At 46.3% G+C, this 17,734-nt stretch overlaps 1 protein-coding gene across 3 annotated transcripts; it reads right to left on the minus strand.

Moving 5' to 3' along the window:
- Positions 1-418: 418 nt before the first annotated feature.
- On the minus strand, positions 419-15,022 carry MRPS21 (mitochondrial ribosomal protein S21). 3 transcript variants are annotated; one of them, XM_033196713.1, is made up of 3 exons: positions 14,850-15,022; positions 14,327-14,441; positions 419-734 (listed from the first exon to the last, which is right to left on the minus strand). In XM_033196713.1, the coding sequence occupies exons 2-3, from the start codon at positions 14,407-14,409 to the stop codon at positions 554-556; spliced, it is 264 nt and encodes an 87-aa protein (XP_033052604.1). In that variant the 5' UTR covers positions 14,410-14,441; positions 14,850-15,022; the 3' UTR covers positions 419-553. The 3 variants fall into 3 exon arrangements, with proteins under 3 accessions (XP_033052604.1, XP_033052605.1, XP_033052606.1); XM_033196714.1 differs by having other exon boundaries at positions 14,827-14,899; XM_033196715.1 differs by having other exon boundaries at positions 14,866-14,887.
- Positions 15,023-17,734: the final 2,712 nt, after the last annotated feature.

Below are 17,734 nucleotides of genomic sequence, written 5' to 3' on the forward strand. Positions count from 1 at the left end.
GCAGTGGCATGATCTTGGCTCACTGCAACCTCCGCCTCCCCAGTTCAAGCAATTCTCCTGCCTCAGCCTCCCAAGTGTCTGGGCCTACAGGCGTGCACCACCACACCCGGCCAATTCTTTTTTGTATTTTTAGTAGAGATGGGGTTTCACCACATTGGCCAGGCTGGTCTCAAACTCCTGGCTTCAAGTGATCCACCCGCCTCAGCCTCCCAAAGTGTTGGGATAACAGGTATGAGCCACCGTGCCTGGCCATCATCTCCTGAACTTTTTCATCTGCTCAAACTGAAACTCTGTGCCCATTAAACAATAATTCCTCATTGCGCCCTCCTCCAGCCCCAGCAAACACCATTCTACTCCTAGACTACTTTCAGACTCAGTTTCTTCTTTCACTTAATAAAAGACAGGGTCCACTGCTGACTAATGGGATTGTTTCTATATTTGGAGGCCTTCTTGCAGACATGTGATTTGAGTTTAGGAAATGGGATTGTACAAAGAAAAGAGATGGAGACAAAACTGGATGAGGGGTTCGCACTGGGTGTCCCATCCACAGGCCTCAGCAGCCCTGCCACGGATCTGCCCGATTCTTTCGCATCAAGAAGTTGATCTTGCGAGCCATTTCCATGTTGTAGATCCGCCGGCACCTTTCATAGCTTTCCCTCTGTCGCCGGCGGCATGGCTTCTCATAATACCGCCGACGTTTAATGTCCTCAATGAGCCCATCCATAGTGAGGATTCTGTATAAAGGCAAGCAATGAGGTTAGACATTTGGGATCATCATTACTCTTTCCCAGTTTAGCAAATAGTCAGAAGTCGATTGGCCAAACAATTGGTATTTATAAAAATTACAGTGGGAAATGGTGGCAATAGAGCATTAACTGCCTACTTACAGAAGCCTCAATAAGAATCTGTGGGCCGGGTACAGTGGCTCATGCCTGTAATCCCACCACTTTGGGAGGCCAAGGTGAGCAGACTGAGCCCAGGAGTTTGAGACCAGCCTAGGCAACATGGCATGTGTCTGTAGTGCTAGCAACTTAGGAGGCTGAGGTGGGAGCATCACTTGAGCCCAGGGGAGACTGAGGGTGCAGTGTGCCATGTTTGCACCACTGTACTCCAGCCTGGGTGACAGAGTAAGACCCTGTCTCAAAAAAGAAAAAAAAAAATTTCAGCATGGACAAAAAGGCAAAACCCGTCTCTGCAAATAATACAAACATGGTGGTACACGCCTGCAGCAGTCTCCTCTACTCAGGAGGTTAAGGTGGGAGGATCAATTGAACCTGGGAGTTCGAGGCTGCAGTGAGCTGAGATCCTACCACTGCGTTCTAGCCTGGGCAACAGAGTGAGACCTTGACTGAAAAAAAAAAAAAAAAAAGGCTGGGCACAGTGGCTCATGTCTGTAATCCTAGCACTTTGGGAGGCCAAGGCGGTTGGATCACCTGAGGTCAGGAGTTCAAGACCAGCCTGACTAATATGGTGAAACCCTGTCTCTACTAAAAATACAAAAATTAGCTGTACATGATGGCGTGCGCCTGTAGTCCCTCCCAGCTACTCAGAAGGCTGAGGCAGGAGAAATGCTTGAACCCAGGAGGCAGAAGTTGCAGTGAGCCAAGATTGCGCCACTCTACTCCAGTCTGGGCAACAGAGTGAGACTCTGTCTCAAAAAAAAAAAAAAAAGGTGGGGAAATAAAAAAGCAATTAATTACATGGTCCTTGCTCTTGTAGAGTTTATAGTCAAAGTTATGTTCTCAAACCTATTTTACCACAACACACCTGAGGGATATGATACAGTCCCTTAAGAACGTGTCTCCCTACAGCAATGATTCTCAACTAATGGGCATTTAAGAGACTTCAATTGGGTAGAGTCATTTTCAATAAGAACAAAATCACTAATGGTGATTCTTAAGGTGATTCTCTTACTTAAAGTTCCATTCCACCAGGCGTGGTGGCTCACATCTGTAATTCCAGCACTTTGGGAGGCTAAGGTGGGCGGATCACCTGAGGTCAGGAGTTTGAGAGCAGCCTGACCAACATGGAGAAACCCCGTCTCTGCTATAAATACAAAATTAGCTGGGCATGGTGGTATATGCCTGTAATCCCAGCTACTCAGGAGGCTGAGGCAGGAGAATTGCTTGAACCCTGGGGGCGGAGGTTGCGGTGAGCCAAGGTCACGCCATTGCACTCCAGCCTGCGAAACAAGAGCGAAATTCCATCTCAAAAAGATCACTTGAGGTCAGGAGTTCAAGACCAGACTGGCCAACATGGTGAAACCCTGCCTCTGCTAAAAATACAAAAATTAGCCGGGCGTAGTGGTGGGCGCTTGTACTCAGGAGGCTGAGGCAGGAGAATCCCTTGAACTTGGGGTGGAGGTTGTAGTGAGCAGAGATGGTGCCACTGCACTCCAGCCGAGGCAACAGAGACTCTGTCTCAAGGAAAAACAAAACAAAAACAAACTCACAAGAGGCATTAAACCTGAACATGAGAACAAGAAAGTGGTTGTGAAGGAATCCTAAAGAACAACTTATCTGAAGTGTGAATACATAGGTTGCCCTATTTCCACTCTTTTCCTATACCAATTATTGTCTTAAATCAGATCACGTCACTCTGGTGCTAAAAAATCTTTCCTAATGTACAGAATGACCTAAGCCACTAAAGTTCCCAGAATCATCTGCACATTACAACTGCCCAGGGATCTTTTAAACATTCCAAACCCTGGGCCATACCCCAGTCTAATTAAACCACAAAGGAGAGGGAAAGGGACATAGGCAGGTTTTTAAGTTTCCCAGGTGATTCCAATGTACAGACAGATTTTGGAATTACTAGTCTAAGCTCAAAGCCTGAACAATTGCACCCTATATACATATCTTTATCTTTAATAACCTGCCCTACTGATCACTTGAGGTCAGGAGTTCGAGACAAGCCCGGCCAACGTGGTGAAACCCCGTCTCTACTAAAAATACAAAAATTAGCTGGGCATGGTGGTGCCCATCTGTAATCCCAGCTACTTGGGAGGCAGAGGCAGGAAAATAGCTTGAACCTGGGAGGTGGAGGTTGCAGTGAGTCGAGATCAATGCACTGCACTCCAGACTGGGCGAAAGATGGAGACTCCGTCTCAAAAGACAAAAACAAAACACCTGCCCTATAATGCCAATGCTGTAGTCACACTTAAGTATATGCAGTTCTACAGGCATCCTACATACTTGTTTTTTCTTTGCTCATGATATTCCCTCTACTTAAAATATCATTCTTTTCTTTTTCTTCCTGATGAAATCCTACTTGTTCCTCAAAGGCCCAAATCAATTGTTATCACATCTGTAAACTAGTTCAGGTGAAATCAAACTTTAGCATGCAGTAGTCATCTGGAAAGCTTGTTAAAACAGGGATTGCTGGCTGGCCATGGTGGCTGACACCTGTATCCCAGGACTTTGGGAGGCCAAGCTGGCAGGATCGCTTGAGCCCAGGAGTTTGACACTAGCCTGAGCAACATAGTGAGACCCCCATCTCTACAAAAAATAAAAAATTAGCCAGACATGGTGGCTCACACACCTGCACTCCCAGCTACTTGAGAGGCTGAGGTGGGAGAATGGGAGAATTGCTTTAACCCGGGAGATTGAGATTGCAGTGAGCCATGATCGTGGTACTGCACTCCAGCCTGGGCAAGCAAGACCCTATTTCTTTCGAGACGGAGTTTCGCTCTCGTTGCCCAGGCTGAAGTGCAATGGTGCAATCTCAGCTCACTGCAACCTCTGCTTCCTGGGTTCAAGCAATTCTCCTGTCTCAGCCTCCCAAGTAGGAATTACAGGCACCCACTATCAGGCCCAGCTAATTTTTGTTATTTTTAGTAGACACAAGGTTTCGCCATGTTGGCCAGGCTGGTCTCAAACTCCTGACCTCAGGTGATCCACCCGCCTCAGCCTCCCAAAGTGCTGGGATTACAGGCGTGCGCCACTGCAGCCGGCTTTTTGTTTTGTTTTTTTTTTTGAGACAGACTCTTGCTCTGTTGCCCAGGCTGGAGTGCAGTGGCACAATCTCGGCTCACTGCAACCTCTGCCTCCCGGGTTCAAGTGATTCTCTTGCCTCAGGCTCCCAAGTAGCTAGGACTACAAACACGTACCACCACGCCCAGCTAATTTTTGTATTTTTAGTAGAGACGGAGTTTCATCATATTGGTCAGGCTGGTCTTGAACTTCTGACCTCATGATCTGCCTGCCTGGGCCTCCCAAAGTGCTGGGATTACAGGCATGAGCCACCAAGCTCAGCTGTGAAATCCTATTTCAAAGACCACCACAGACTGCCGTGCCAGTTTCTGATTCTGTAGGCCTAGAGTAGGGGGCCAAGAATTTGCATTTCTAACAATTCCCACCTGATATTGCTGCTGATGGTCCAGGGATAACCAACACCATGGCACACTGTTAATGGCTTTTTTTTTTTTTTTTCAGGCAGGGCCTCGCTCTGTTGCCCAGGCTGGAGTACAGTGTCACCATCTTGGCTCCCTGCAGCCTCCGCCTCTCAGGTTCGAGCAATTCTCCTGCCTCAGCCTCTTAAGTAGCTGGGATTACAGGGGCGTACCACCACACCTGGATAATTTTTGTAATTTTAGTAGAGACAGGGTTTCACCATGTTGGCCAGGCTGGTCTCGAACTCCTGACCTCAGGTGATCCACCCGCCTTGGCCTCCCAAAGTGAGGGATTACAGGCGTGAACCACCACGCCCGGCTAATGTCTCTTTTATAGCACTGGTCAAACAGTATTACATTGAACCCCTCACTGGGTTGTGTCCTTTCTAAGGTTAGAGATCAAATCTGTATTTCACTTTTACACCTAACAAAATACTTGATGAAGAACAACTAGGAAATGTATGCCAAAAATGAGTCCCTTAGATGACTAATAAATGTCCATAGCACAAGGGATTAAGTGACCTTACAATATATACAGTTCTTGGGGATATTAGCTCAGAAAGCCTCAATAGTATGACCTTTACTACGATGGCACATTAGAGTTTAGATAACATTTTTACATCCATCATCCTAACTACACTCCTATGAAATTGTTTAGGCAAATAATGTCCTCTTTTTATAGATTAGGAAACTGAAGTTCAGAGAGGCTGACCTGCCCAAGATCACAAAATGGAACTATAAGCAGAATTCAGTAGTAAAGTGCTCTACGACAGTATTCTGCTTCTCAAACAAAAACCACCAATTTCAGAAGACAAATTGTTGCAGTATCCATGGGTAAAAGAGGGAGTGAAGAGCTGGGCTAGACTCTTCAATCAGAGTAAAGAGGAAATGGAAGCTGATACAGGACACTGGGAGAAAAGAATGATCTAAGCATGTAAACATTTATTTCTGCTGAGACTTGTGTTTAATACTGTCTAATGAAGGTTGCTTTTTGGACTAGAAAGTAGTATACTGGAGAAAATATAGAAAAAAGCCCCTGAAAAAGATTGGATATATAATATAAAAAGTACAAGGAGACTGGATTTGAGAGAATACAAAAAGGACAGAGATCCTGAATAAATATAAGGAATAAATAAATATGAGGAAGAGGCATCTATTAGAATGACAGACAGTTTAAAAGTAGGATGCAACAACACTGCAAGAGGAGGAAGGGGTTGAGTATGACTCAGGAACCCTACTGGAGTTCCAAAAGGCTTCTAAAACAAAGGTGATCATCTTACCAAGGAAATGCCTGTACTGTCAGGCAAAAGGGCAAGACAAGGAAAAAGAATATAAAAGAACATAAGAATGGTGAAGGGAAAAGAAAGAATATAATGATGGGGATTGGTAAATGGCATTCCCTGGATGTACTACTTACTTCCAAAACATAGACCAAATAAATTCCAAGATGCCAGGTGAGGATTCTCTCCCTTACCTGGCACATTCTAGTCATCCTAAAAAAGGCATATATTATCTTCAAATGATCCAGAGTTCCTACAGTAGAGGTATCTACTCAAGTTTACCTCTAATAGAAAAGGATGCAAGAAGAGCTTTGTAAAACACAAGAATAGAGGGGGTGTTACTAATGATGCTTCTGCTTCCAAAAGTAGTTCAAGGACTAGCACATCAAGAGCTGTAGAGTAAACAGATCAGCCTGGAGTTCGGGCGCCTGGCAACCTAATACCGAAGGAGAAACCAGCTGCCAGCTTTAGTGAAATTCAAATGATTATGTAAAAGGAGCCAGGCTGCCTGGAGTGGGGGGAGTTGCGGGTGGCAGATTCACATGTCAGTGTAGCCAGTCTACGTCAGGACAGACGTGTATGCAGAAGGACTCAATGGACCTAGAAGGTAGCCCACTAGGCGTAAAAGGAGTCAACAGGGCATGCTTCCAGTGTACTCACCTTTCTTTGCTTGGGGCCCAGTCAATCATGCAGGGCTTCCTAGCAACCCCCACTTTCCACCTCCTCATCCCCGGGCACCAGTGAGGGCCCCCAGTTATATAACAGGCATTTTGTGGTGGCCTCACTGGACAGACACATAGGCTGTTTCCTTTGTAAGACTCTCTCTGTACTTCAAACATGGTAAAGCTTTAATCACCTCCCTCTAGACTCATTTGCTCTCCTACCTATTGTAATTAGGAGAGCAATTACAGAACGAGTAAATTATTTTTAAACTACCAGCTATGAGAAAGCTGAAAGAGATCAGGAGACGGTTGGAGTGTGAGAGAGATAATACAGAAAAAGTGACCAGAGACAGGACATTTGGGAAAAGCAGAGAAAAGGAAGAAAGAGAAAAGTGCATCAGTCAGAAAATGTGATTAACAGGCAGCAGGAAAACAGAAGATTGGATCACTCCAAAATCAGTCTGCTCACATATACAAGCTTAAAAGTCCTTACCTAGAAAATTATTCTAAGAGGCCAGGCGCGGTGGCTCACGCCTGTAATCCCAGCACTTTGGGAGGCCAGGCAGGCCAATCACAAGGTCAGGAGTTCCAGACCAGTCTGGCCAACATGGTAAAACCCCATCTCTACTACAAAAACTTAGCCCGGGCCGGGCGCGGTGGCTCAAGCCTGTAATCCCAGCACTTTGGGAGGCCGAGACGGGCGGATCACGAGGTCAGGAGATCGAGACCATCCTGGCTAATACGGTGAAACCCCGTCTCTACTTAAAAATACAAAAAACTAGCCGGGCGACGAGGCGGGCGCCTGTAGTCCCAGCTACTCGGGAGGCTGAGGCAGGAGAATGGCGTAAACCCGGGAGGTGGAGCTTGCAGTGAGCTGAGATCCGGCCACTGCACTCCAGCCTGGGTGGCAGAGCGAGACTCCGTCTCAAAAAAAAAAAAAAAAAAAAAAAAAGCCGGACATGGTGGTAGATGCCTGTAATCCCAGCTACTCGGGAGGCTGAGGCAGGAGAATCACTTGAACCCAGGAGACAGAGGTTGCCGTGAGTGAAGACCATGCAGTCTGGGCAACAGAGCGAGACTCTGTCTCAAAAAAAAAAAAAAAGAAAAGAAAAAGAAAAAAGGAAATTATTCTAAGACTGGTATGTTTTTTAAACTGCTGCCAGCCAGGTGCCAACCCCTTTTCTTTTTAAGCAATGTAAATTGCTTTATTTCAAATCCTACTCCTACTTTGGTGTTTTAATCCCTGAAGAAAAGGTAATACTGTGCTTCTTAAATAGGGTGCTTAACAGAATGCCAAGGGATACAAGAGTTTCTGGACAAATTTGATGCATCTGCCTGGAGCACCAATTTTAACTCGAGGAAGCGGGGGTGTTACCGGTAAAACAGATGCAATAGCAGTGAAGTTCACCTTAAATTTTAATTTAGGGAAACTTCAAAGAAATTCCATGTTTGCTTATAGTAGCAGAACCCCTATAGTTCATTCACATTCCTATGCTGTTAACGACACTTCAGTGGAAAAGTGTGACAAACTTTTTTTTTTTTTTGAGATGGAGTCTGGCTCTGTCACCCAGGCTGGAGTGCAGTGGCCGGATCTCAGCTCACTGCAAGCTCCTCCTCTCAGGTTTACGTCATTCTCCTGCCTCAGCCTCCCGAGTAGCTGGGACTACAGGCGCCCGCCACCTCACCCGGCTAGTTTTTTGTATTTTTTAGTAGATACAGGGTTTCACCGTGTTAGCCAGGATGGTCTTGATCTCCTGACCTCGTGATCTGCCCGTCTCGGCCTCCCAAAGTGCTGAGATTACAGGCTTGAGCCACCGCGCCCGGCTGACAAACATTAAATAAGGAAGTGACAAAAAAGATAAAGGAACATTTATGTTCATTAAGAAGACATTTAATGAGAGCTTCGGATGTGCCAGACACTTTGGTAAATCCAAGAGATAGACAAATGAAAAAGCCTAAGTTTCTGTCCCTAAGGAGGCTACAAGTCTTTTTTTTTTGAGACAGGGTTTCACTCTGTCACTTAGGCTGGAGTGCAATGGCGTGATCTCGGCTCACTGCAACCTCCTCTCCTGGGTTTAAGCAATTCTCCTGCCTCAGCCTCCTGAATAGCTGGGATTACAGGCGTGCACCACCATACCCGGCTAATTTTCATATTTTTAGTAGAGATGGGGTTTCACTATGTTGGCCAGGCTGGTCTCGAACTCCTAACCTCAAATGATCCACTTGTCTCGGCCTCCCAAAGTGCTGGGATTACAGGCATGAGTCACGGTGCCCGGCCAGGAGGCTACAAGTCTATTATAATAATTTTCAATCCTGGTGAAATCTCATGGTATGTTTTTTAAAATGCTGCCAGCCAGGTGCCAACCCCTGGAGATTCTAATTCATCTCAGATTGGGCCCTGGCATTAGTTTTGTTTTCCTGACAGTTCCCCAGGTGATCCTAATAGGCAGCTAGGGTTGAAACCACAGGGTGTCACACTGACCACTCTCCTGCTGTCTAATATTAACACTTCCACCCAGGAAATAGGTATGTGTAAAATGCCAGTCATCAATAAAAAGAGAACCATAAAAGTAGTATGTGCGCTGGGTGTGGTGGCTCACGCCTGTAATTCCAACACTTTGGGAGGCCGAGATGGGTGGATTACTTGTAGTCAAGAGTTCGAGACCAGCCTGGCCAACATGGTGAAACCATCTCTACTAAAAATACCAAAACTAGCCGGGCATGGTGGCAGGCACCTGTAATCCCAGCTACTTGAGGGGCTGAGGCAGGAGAATCACTTGAACCCAGGAGGCGGAGGTTGCAGTGAGCTGAGATCACGCCATTGCACTCCAGCCTGGGGGAAAGAGCGAGACTTTGTCTCAAACAAAAAACAGAAAAAAAACAGGAAAAGCAAAAACTGAATGTTTATTAAATTAAAAATATAGTGGCTGACAAGGATTTTTAAAACAGGCAGATATAAAGGGGTATAGACAACCTTAGACAAAGAAGTAAGAAGAGAGTCTTCTCTCAAAAGATAAGAGCTGGCCTTATGTTTTCTGCAAACCTCGTATCAATGAAGAGATAATCAGGAAGGAAACGAGAAATATTTTGTTTCTCAGATTCTTTGTTTCAAATTTTAAGTGTAAATGGGGATGCATTCCATATATGATATGGGGCATCACTGCAGTCTCTGTCTCCGTTTCAAATTTTAAGTGTAAATGGGGATGCATTCCATATATGATATGGGGCATCACTGCAGTCTCTGTCTCCCAGGTTCAAGCGGTTCTTCTGCCTCGGCCTCCCGAGTGGCTGGGATTACAGACCTGTGCCACCATGCACAGCTAATTTTTGTATTTGTAGTAAAGACGGGGTTTTGCCATGTTGGCCAGGCTAGTCTCGAACTCCTGGCCTCAAGTTATCCAGCTTCCTCTGCCTCCCAAAGTGCTGAGAATACTCGAGTGAGGCACTGCACCCAGCCACTGCTCTCCAGATAAAACTGTAAGAAGTGGTTCGGCTGGACATAGTGGCTCACGCCTGTAATCCCAGCACTTTGGGAGGCCGAGGCGGGCAGATCACGAGGTCAGGAGATCGAGACCATTCTGGCTAACACGGTGAAACCCCATCTCTATTAAAAATACAAAAAATTAGTTGGGGTGGTGGCATGTCCCTGTAGTCCCAGCTAGTCGGAAGGCTGAGGCAGGAGAATTGCTTGAACCTGGGAGGCGGAGGTCACAGTGAACTGAGACTGCACCACTGCACTCTAGCCTGGGCGACAGAGGGAGACTCCATCTCAAATAAATAAATAAAAGAAGTGGTTCAGTAAATAATACTATACCACAAATTTTGTTGTTGTCAAAGTAGCTAATTTTCTAAAAACAAAATTCTTGTTTTTGTATTATCTGTACTTTAGGAATAAGGGAACTAAAACTGAGCCTTTTGGAAATTTGTTTACCATTAAGTAATAGCTATCCTTTGATCTTTCAATAATATAAACATCTCAACAACCATGGCCAGAAGACCCATCTAAATCTACCAAAATTAATCATACAGATAAAGATTTACAGGGAGAAGTCAGAAAAAAAGAGTGAAGTTATACATAACACATGCCTTTTCCCAAATTCAATGTTCATCTCACTAGCTAACTCACTACAGGGTCTGGATGTGACCTATAAAGACGTTCATTTTAGGCTGAGTGCAGTCTAAAACGCTGTCATCCCAGCACTTTGGGAGGCCAGCTAAAGTGCTGTCATCCCAGCACTTTGGGAGGCCAAGGCGGGTGGATCACATGAGATCAGGAGTTTGAGACCAGCCTGACCAACACGGAGAAACCCCATCTCTAGTGAAAATAGAAAATTAGCCAGGTGTGGTGGTGCATGCCTGTAATCCCAGCTACTCAGAAGGCTGAGGCAGGAGAATCGCTTGAACCTAGGAGGCAGAGGTTGTGGTGAGCTGAGATGGCGCCATTGCACTCCAGCCTGGGCAACAAGAGCAAACCTCTGTCTCCAAAAAAAAAAAAAATCGTTCATATTGTTACTTCCAAGATAGCAAGATAGGGGCAGAGAAAGGTCATCAGACATAATATACTTCTCAGACATGCCACCGGAAGGTCAGAAATAGGAGAGTTGGGAATGAGGAGAAATAGAGAAAAATGAAACAGGATACCTTACAACCTGGTACTTATCTTTACTTTCAGCTAAGTGACAATGTAGAGGGAACAGCTTCAGACCAAAGATATGATTGTTATGCACACAGAATGAGGTGATGCGCTGACCCCAGATTTTTTGTTGTTTTTTAAGTCTTACTCTGTGGCCTAGACTGGAATGTAGTGGCATGATTCTGGCTCACTGCAGCCTCCGCTTCCCAGGTTCAAGTGATTCTCCTGCCTCAGCCTCCCAAGTAGCTGAGATTACAGGCCCCTGCCACCACATCCGGCTAATTTTATATATTTAGTAGAGACGGGGTTTCACCCTGTTGGCCAGGCTGGTATTGAACTCCTGACCTCAGGTGATCCACTCGTCTCAGCCTCCCAAAGTGCTGGGATTACAGGCATGAGGCACCACGCCTGACCCTAAGACCAGATCCTTTTAAAAGACATATAAACCATTCTGAGCCTGCAACTGCTTCTCATTTACACAGCTTCTGACAGCATTTTTTTCCTAACTGTGATCTTCTGCCATCTGACCTTCTACACCTAGAACGCTCTGCTTTGCTAAGAACTAGGTTCCCTTTCCTTTGCCCTCTCAGTCCTCAAGAACCCTAACGATATTTAAACCCAATCAGATGAGGATTCTGGGTTTTTTTTTTTTAAAGCTACACCTACTGAAATAAGATAAGGATTCTAAATTGGAAAATGAACTACCGTAAGTGTCTCCATTTCTAGTAAGACTGTAAATAATCTATTATTAAAGAACACTGCATTCAAAAGATGTGCTTTAGGCTTCTCTCCACCATTCAGTAATTGCATAACCCATTAAAGATAATCTGATCTTCCAAGGCTTCCCTTACTTGTGAAATAAACCTACCACATTAAAGGCCTTAAGGCAATATCTTTCCTACATTTTTTTAAGAGACGTGGTCTCACTATGCTTCCTAGGTTAGAGTGGAGTGATTATTCACAGGCACAAGAGTGCACTCACACTACAGTCTTGGACTCCTGGGTTCAAGCAATCCTCCTGCCTCAGCCTCTGGAGCAGCTGGGACTACAGGAGCCCCTTCCTTACAATTCTTTGGTAATTCAACTCAACAAGCATTTGTTTCTCCAAAAGTTACTTCACACTGGGGAAAGAAAATGATGAGTGAGTCATACCAGAAAGTCAAAATCCACACAACTGGTGAGAAGGGAAGGCTAAGAACTTTTTGCTTGAGAAATCAGTGGTAAAGTATTACTAGGGCTGGGCCGGGTGCAGTGGCTCATGTCTGTAATCCCAGCATCTTGGAAGGCCGATCACAAGGTCAAGAGGTCAAGGTGGATCACAAGGTCAAGAGATTGAGACCATCCTGGACAACATGGTGAAACCCCGTCACTACTAAAAATACAAAAATTAGCCAGGCGTGGTGGCGGGCACCTATAGTCCCAGCTATTCGGGAGGCTGAGGCAGGAGTCACTCGAACCCGGGAAGCAGAGGTTGCAGTGAGTCGAGACTGTGCCACTGTGCTCCAGCCTGGCAACAGAGCAAAAAAAAGTATTATTAGGGCTCTTCTACATCTTTTAGCCCGGCATTCAAAAATTTTCAATAAAGCTATAAAGCTCCTCCACCCCAGCTAGTTCGTTTCCATTTATGTATTTTTCCTTATGCTGTATCTTTCCTCAAAACTTGTAAGCTTTCCCATCTTTCTTTTTTTTCCCTTTCTTCTTATTTAATATTTTTAGAAATGGGCTCTTGCTATGTTTACCAGATCGGTCTTGAACTCTTGGCAAAAAGCAATCCTCCCTACTAGGCCTCCCAAAGTGCTAGGATTACAGGTGTGAGTCATCCCACCCAGCCAGCTTTCCCATCTTTGGCCGGCTTCTCTAGGATCCCAATCTGAATTTACCATTTCCTTTAGCTTTGTCCCACACCAATACCTCTCTAAACTTTCTATTTATCATACTATGTTCCTGCTTCCTAGCAATTTCACATCTTGATTTTCCCTTTGGGTTCTTTTTTAAGTCTTCGAAAGAATTCAGGTTCCTCATAAAAGGAGTGATTACGCTTGGGCAACATGGCGAGACTCCCTCTGTACAGAAAATACAAAAATTAACTGCAGTGGTGGCGTCTGCGGCTAGACCCAGCTACTCAGGAGACTGAGGCGGGAGGGTTATTGAGCCACACAGCAAGACCCTGTCTCAATTTAAAAAGTGGGGCCGGGCGCAGTGGCTCAGCCTGTCATCCCAGCACTTTGGGAAGCAGAGGCGGGTGGATCACTTGAGGTCGGGAGATCGAGACCATCCTGGCCAATAAGGTGAAACCCCGTCTCTACTAAAAATACAAAAATTAACCGGGTGTGGTGGCGCGCACCTGTAGTCCCAGCTGCTCCGGAGGTGGAGGCAGGAGAATGGCATGAACCCGGGAGGGGGAGCTTGCAGTGAGCCGAGATTGTGCCACTGCACTCCAGCCTGGGTGAGAGAGAGGCTCCATCTCAAAAAAAAAAAATTAAATTAAATTAAAAGCGGAGAGGTGGAGGGGAGTGATTACTTGTTGAATAAGATTCATACAGTTAGGCCGGGCGCGGTGGCTCAAGCCTGTAATCCCAGCACTTTGGGAGGCCGAGATGGGCGGATCACGAGGTCAGGAGATCAAAACCATCCTGGCTAACATGGTGAAACCCCGTCTCTACTAAAAATACAAAAAAAATTAGCTGGGCGAGGTGGCGGGCGCCTGTAGTCCCAGCTACTCGGGAGGCTGAGGCAGGAGAATGGCGTGAACCCGGGAGGCGGAGCTTGCAGTGAGCTGAGATCCGGCCACTGCACTCCAGCCTGGGGGCAGAGCCAGACTCTGTCTCAAAAAAAAAAAAAAAAAAAAAAAAAAAATTCATACAGTTAGGTTTGAGGAACAACTTTTTTTCTTTTCTTTTTTTTTTTTTTTGAGACAGAGTCTCACTCTGTTGCCCAGGCTGCAGTGCAGTGGCTCGATCTCGGCTCACTGCAACCTCTGCCTCCCGGGTTCAAGCGATTCTCCTGCCTCAGACTCTCGAGTAGCTGAGATTACAGGCGCCTGCCACCACGCTCGGCTAATGTTTGTATTTTTAGTAGAGATGGGGTTTCACCATGTTGGCCAGGCTGGTCTGAAACTCCTGACCTCATGTGATGCACCCGCCTCGGCCTCCCAAAAGTGCTGGGATTACAGGCGTGAGCCATCGCGCCCGGCCCAGAACTTCATTTTTAAGATAATAAACTGAGGGACTGAGACGTTTTAAGAGACTGTGAACACGTGGGCTGGCACTGCTTTGAGAACAATCAACGAAAGGGGAAGGAAGAGAATAACCACCGCACTTCCCAGAGAGTCTAGGCATGATTCTGGTCCCTTAACAGTTACCTGTTTAGGATCCTGTATGCACTTTCCACGTTCCCTTCCTGTACCATCACAGTCCTGGCGATGAACTTCAGATGTTTTGCCATGACCTTGGATTTAAACCTTCACTCTGTAGAGCCTAAAGGACGATGGAGAAAGGGTGAGGAAATTAGAAGGAGAAACGCAACATAATACAAACTACACCGCGCGGCTTATTTAGGATTTGGAAATTCAACATGCTCAGGGACGCGCGAGATGGAGCACACAGAAGTCATCCTAGAAAGCAGCCGCGAATCGTTATCTCTCATTCTCACTGCCAATCCAAATCCTCGCATAGAGAAGAAAAGAGATGGTAGCCGGGCATGGGAAGGGCAGGAGCGACAAGGAAGCGCCGCAGGGTCCCAACCACCGCATAGTTCCAAAAGCGGTTGGGTTGGGAGTTGGGAAAGGACTCTTTGTTGGTCTTTGGAAAAGCGGGCGAAAGCCCGCAAACCTGCCCTCTCGCCAAGCCAGCCTTCCTTTACCCAAAGCCTGCACAACTCCTCACCTGGCGTCCTCAGTACCTAGCCGACCCGAAGGGTTCTCACTACCGGAAGCGGAAACTACGGAATCGCCAGCGCCGCGCAAAGAAACAGGCTGAGGGAGACAACGTGCATGGAAACCATAGCAACGTCCTTTATGGCCTCGCTTGGCTGCGGCTCTTCCCCGGGCCTGGACTCTACACCCGACAAAGCAAAATACTCATTGACTTTTAAAATTCCCCCGAAACACGTTTCTCGCCCCCTCATGGAGTCGAAGTCCTTCGGCCTCTGAGAAGGTCAGCCGCATTTCATACGCCTTAATCCTGTGAAATCCTTGATAAATATTTGAGCCATTCCTCTTTCTCGATGGAAAACGAGAGAAGTAGGCGCTTCCTGAGGACGCCTCCTGTCTTTTCTTAGGAAAGGACAGGCTCTTTGAGATCTCTCCGGACGAAAAATAGATTGATTCATACACGTCGTCTGCCTAAGTGCTAAGGAAAAGAAATAAACAGACTGTGAGTTTCCTATATCATCTTCCCACTAATTTAACTACATAAAGTGAAACCAATAAAGATATGGGAAACACCTGCAGGGTTTAGACTACAAAATTATGTCAGCTTCGATGCCTTTTCGTGCTAGTGAGACCTACTGAAAAAGCTCCTTTTAAATTTCTTCTCCACTGTGGAGACACCCGTCCTCTTATTTGTATGCTACCTATACATATCCATTTATGGTTATTCACCTAAGTTAACATCTAATGGCTGTGGGAAACGTACCTCCCTTAGAGAGTGCGCGCGCGCGCACACACACGCACAGGCGTGTGCATCCTCCTCAGTTAATGCTAATAACTCACACAAACACTTAAGCCCACCTCAGAGTAAGCCAGGTCCAAAGTAACGAAATAGAACTAGATTGCGACATTATTATGCTTGTCAGTAAACTTTCACTGAATGACTACTCTGTGTCAGATACTGTTGATACCACTCTAGTGCCTCCTGGACCACTAGGAGGCAGTATATAGACATAAAAGATACGAAAACGAGGTAGTATATAATAAATGCAAAATAAATTATATGGGCTAGGCACGGTGGCTCACGCCTGTAATCCCAGCACTTTGAGAGGCCAACACAGGCGGATCACTTGAGCCCGGAAGTTCGAGACCAGCCTGGGCAACAAAGCAAAAGTCCCATCTTTACAAAAAATACAGAAATTAGCTGGGTGTGGTGGCATGACCTGTCGTCCCAGCTACTTGGGAGGCTGAGGGGGAGGATCACCTGAGTCTGGGAGGTCAAGGCTGCAGCGAGCTGTGATCACACCACTGCACCCTGGCCTGGGCAATAGTGTGAGACCCTGTCTCGAAAAATTAAATAGAAACAAATAAATAAATAAACAAATAAATAAATCGGGCCAGGCACGGTGGCACACGCCTGTAATCCCAGCACTTTGGGAGGCTGAGGCGGGCAGATCACCTGAGGTCAGGAATTCGAGACCAGACTGGTCAACATGGTGAAACCCTGTCTCTACTAAAAATACAAATTAGCCAGGCGTGGTGCTGCATGCCTGTAATCCCAGCTACTTGGGAGGCTGAGGCAGGAGAATCACTTGAACCTGGGAGGTGGAGGTTGCAGATCGCACCATTGCACTCCAGCCTGGGCAACAAGAGTGAAACTCCATTTCAAAAAATAAACAAACAAATAATAAATAAAATATGCCACAGCGTAATGTGGTGAAAGGCACTGTCTTCAAAGTTGGGTGATCTGGATTCTATCCCAATTCTAATACTCATCAGGCCTATAACCTTGAATAAGTCATTTAAAACCAGGGGTCTGGAGACCACTGTCTACAGGTCAAATCTTGCTCCAACCGTTTTTGTAAATAAGACTGTTGAACTACAGTCATGCTTATTTATCTGTGTGTTATGTATGGCTGCTTTGGGCTACAATGGCCGAGTTGGATAGTTGCAATAGAGACATAAAGCCTACAAAGCCTAAAATATGTACTATCTGGCCCTTGCCAGACTCACTCTATTTCCTCATCTCTAAAATGGGACTAATTTTGCCCTGTCAGTCTCACAAAATTTGTCATGGGAATCAAATAGAATAAAATATGAAGATGCACCGGGCGCGGTGGCTCACGCCTGTAATCCCAGCACTTTGGGAGGCCAAGGCGGGTGGATCACGAGGTCAGGAGATGGAGACCATCTTGGCTAACACAGTGAAACCCTGTCTGTACTAAAAATACAAAAAATCAGCTGGGTGTGATGGTGCTCGCCTGTAGTCTCAGCTACTTGGGAGTCTAAGGCAAGAGAATTGCTTGAACCTGGGAGGTGGAGGTTGCAGTGAGCTGAGATGGCACCACTGCACTCCAGCCGGGGTGACAGAGCGAGACTCCGTCTCTGAAAAAAAAAAAATATATTAAGATACGTTGAAAGGGCCGGGCGCGGTGGCTCAAGCCTGTAATCCCAGCACTTTGGGAGGCCGAGACGGGCGGATCACAAGGTCAGAAGATCGAGACCATCCTGGCGAACACAGTGAAACCCTGTCTCTACTAAAAATACAAAAAACTAGCTGGGCGAGGTGGCGGGCGCCTGTAGTCCCAGCTACTTGGGAGGCTGAGGCAGGAGAATGGCGGGAACCCGGGAGGCGGAGCTTGCAGTGAGCTGAGATCCGGCCACTGCACTCCAGCCTGGGCGACAGAGCGAGACTCCGCCTCAAAAAAAAAAAAAAAAAAAAAAAAGATACGTTGAAAGAAAGGAAGGGAGAGAGGAACTGATGTTAATAAGTTATGTTAAGGCCGGGCGCGGTGGCTCAAGCCTGTAATCCCAGCACTTTGGGAGGCCGAGACGGGCGGATCACGAGGTCAGGAGATCCAGACCATCCTGGCTAACACGGTGAAACCCCGTCTCTACTAA

This window comes from Trachypithecus francoisi, unplaced genomic scaffold (assembly GCF_009764315.1).
Source record: "Trachypithecus francoisi isolate TF-2019V2 unplaced genomic scaffold, Tfra_2.0 Lachesis_group5, whole genome shotgun sequence".
In the NCBI taxonomy this organism is placed as follows: Eukaryota; Metazoa; Chordata; class Mammalia; order Primates; family Cercopithecidae; genus Trachypithecus; species Trachypithecus francoisi.

Excerpts from the sequence above, each read along its gene's own strand:
- MRPS21 (XM_033196713.1), bottom strand. The coding sequence starts at position 14,409 with ATGGCAAAACATCTGAAGTTCATCGCCAGGACTGTGATGGTACAGGAA. Across the intron at positions 735-14,326 it reads GCATACAGGATCCTAAACAG|AATCCTCACTATGGATGGGC; the intron begins GTAACTGTTAAG and ends GCCTTTATACAG.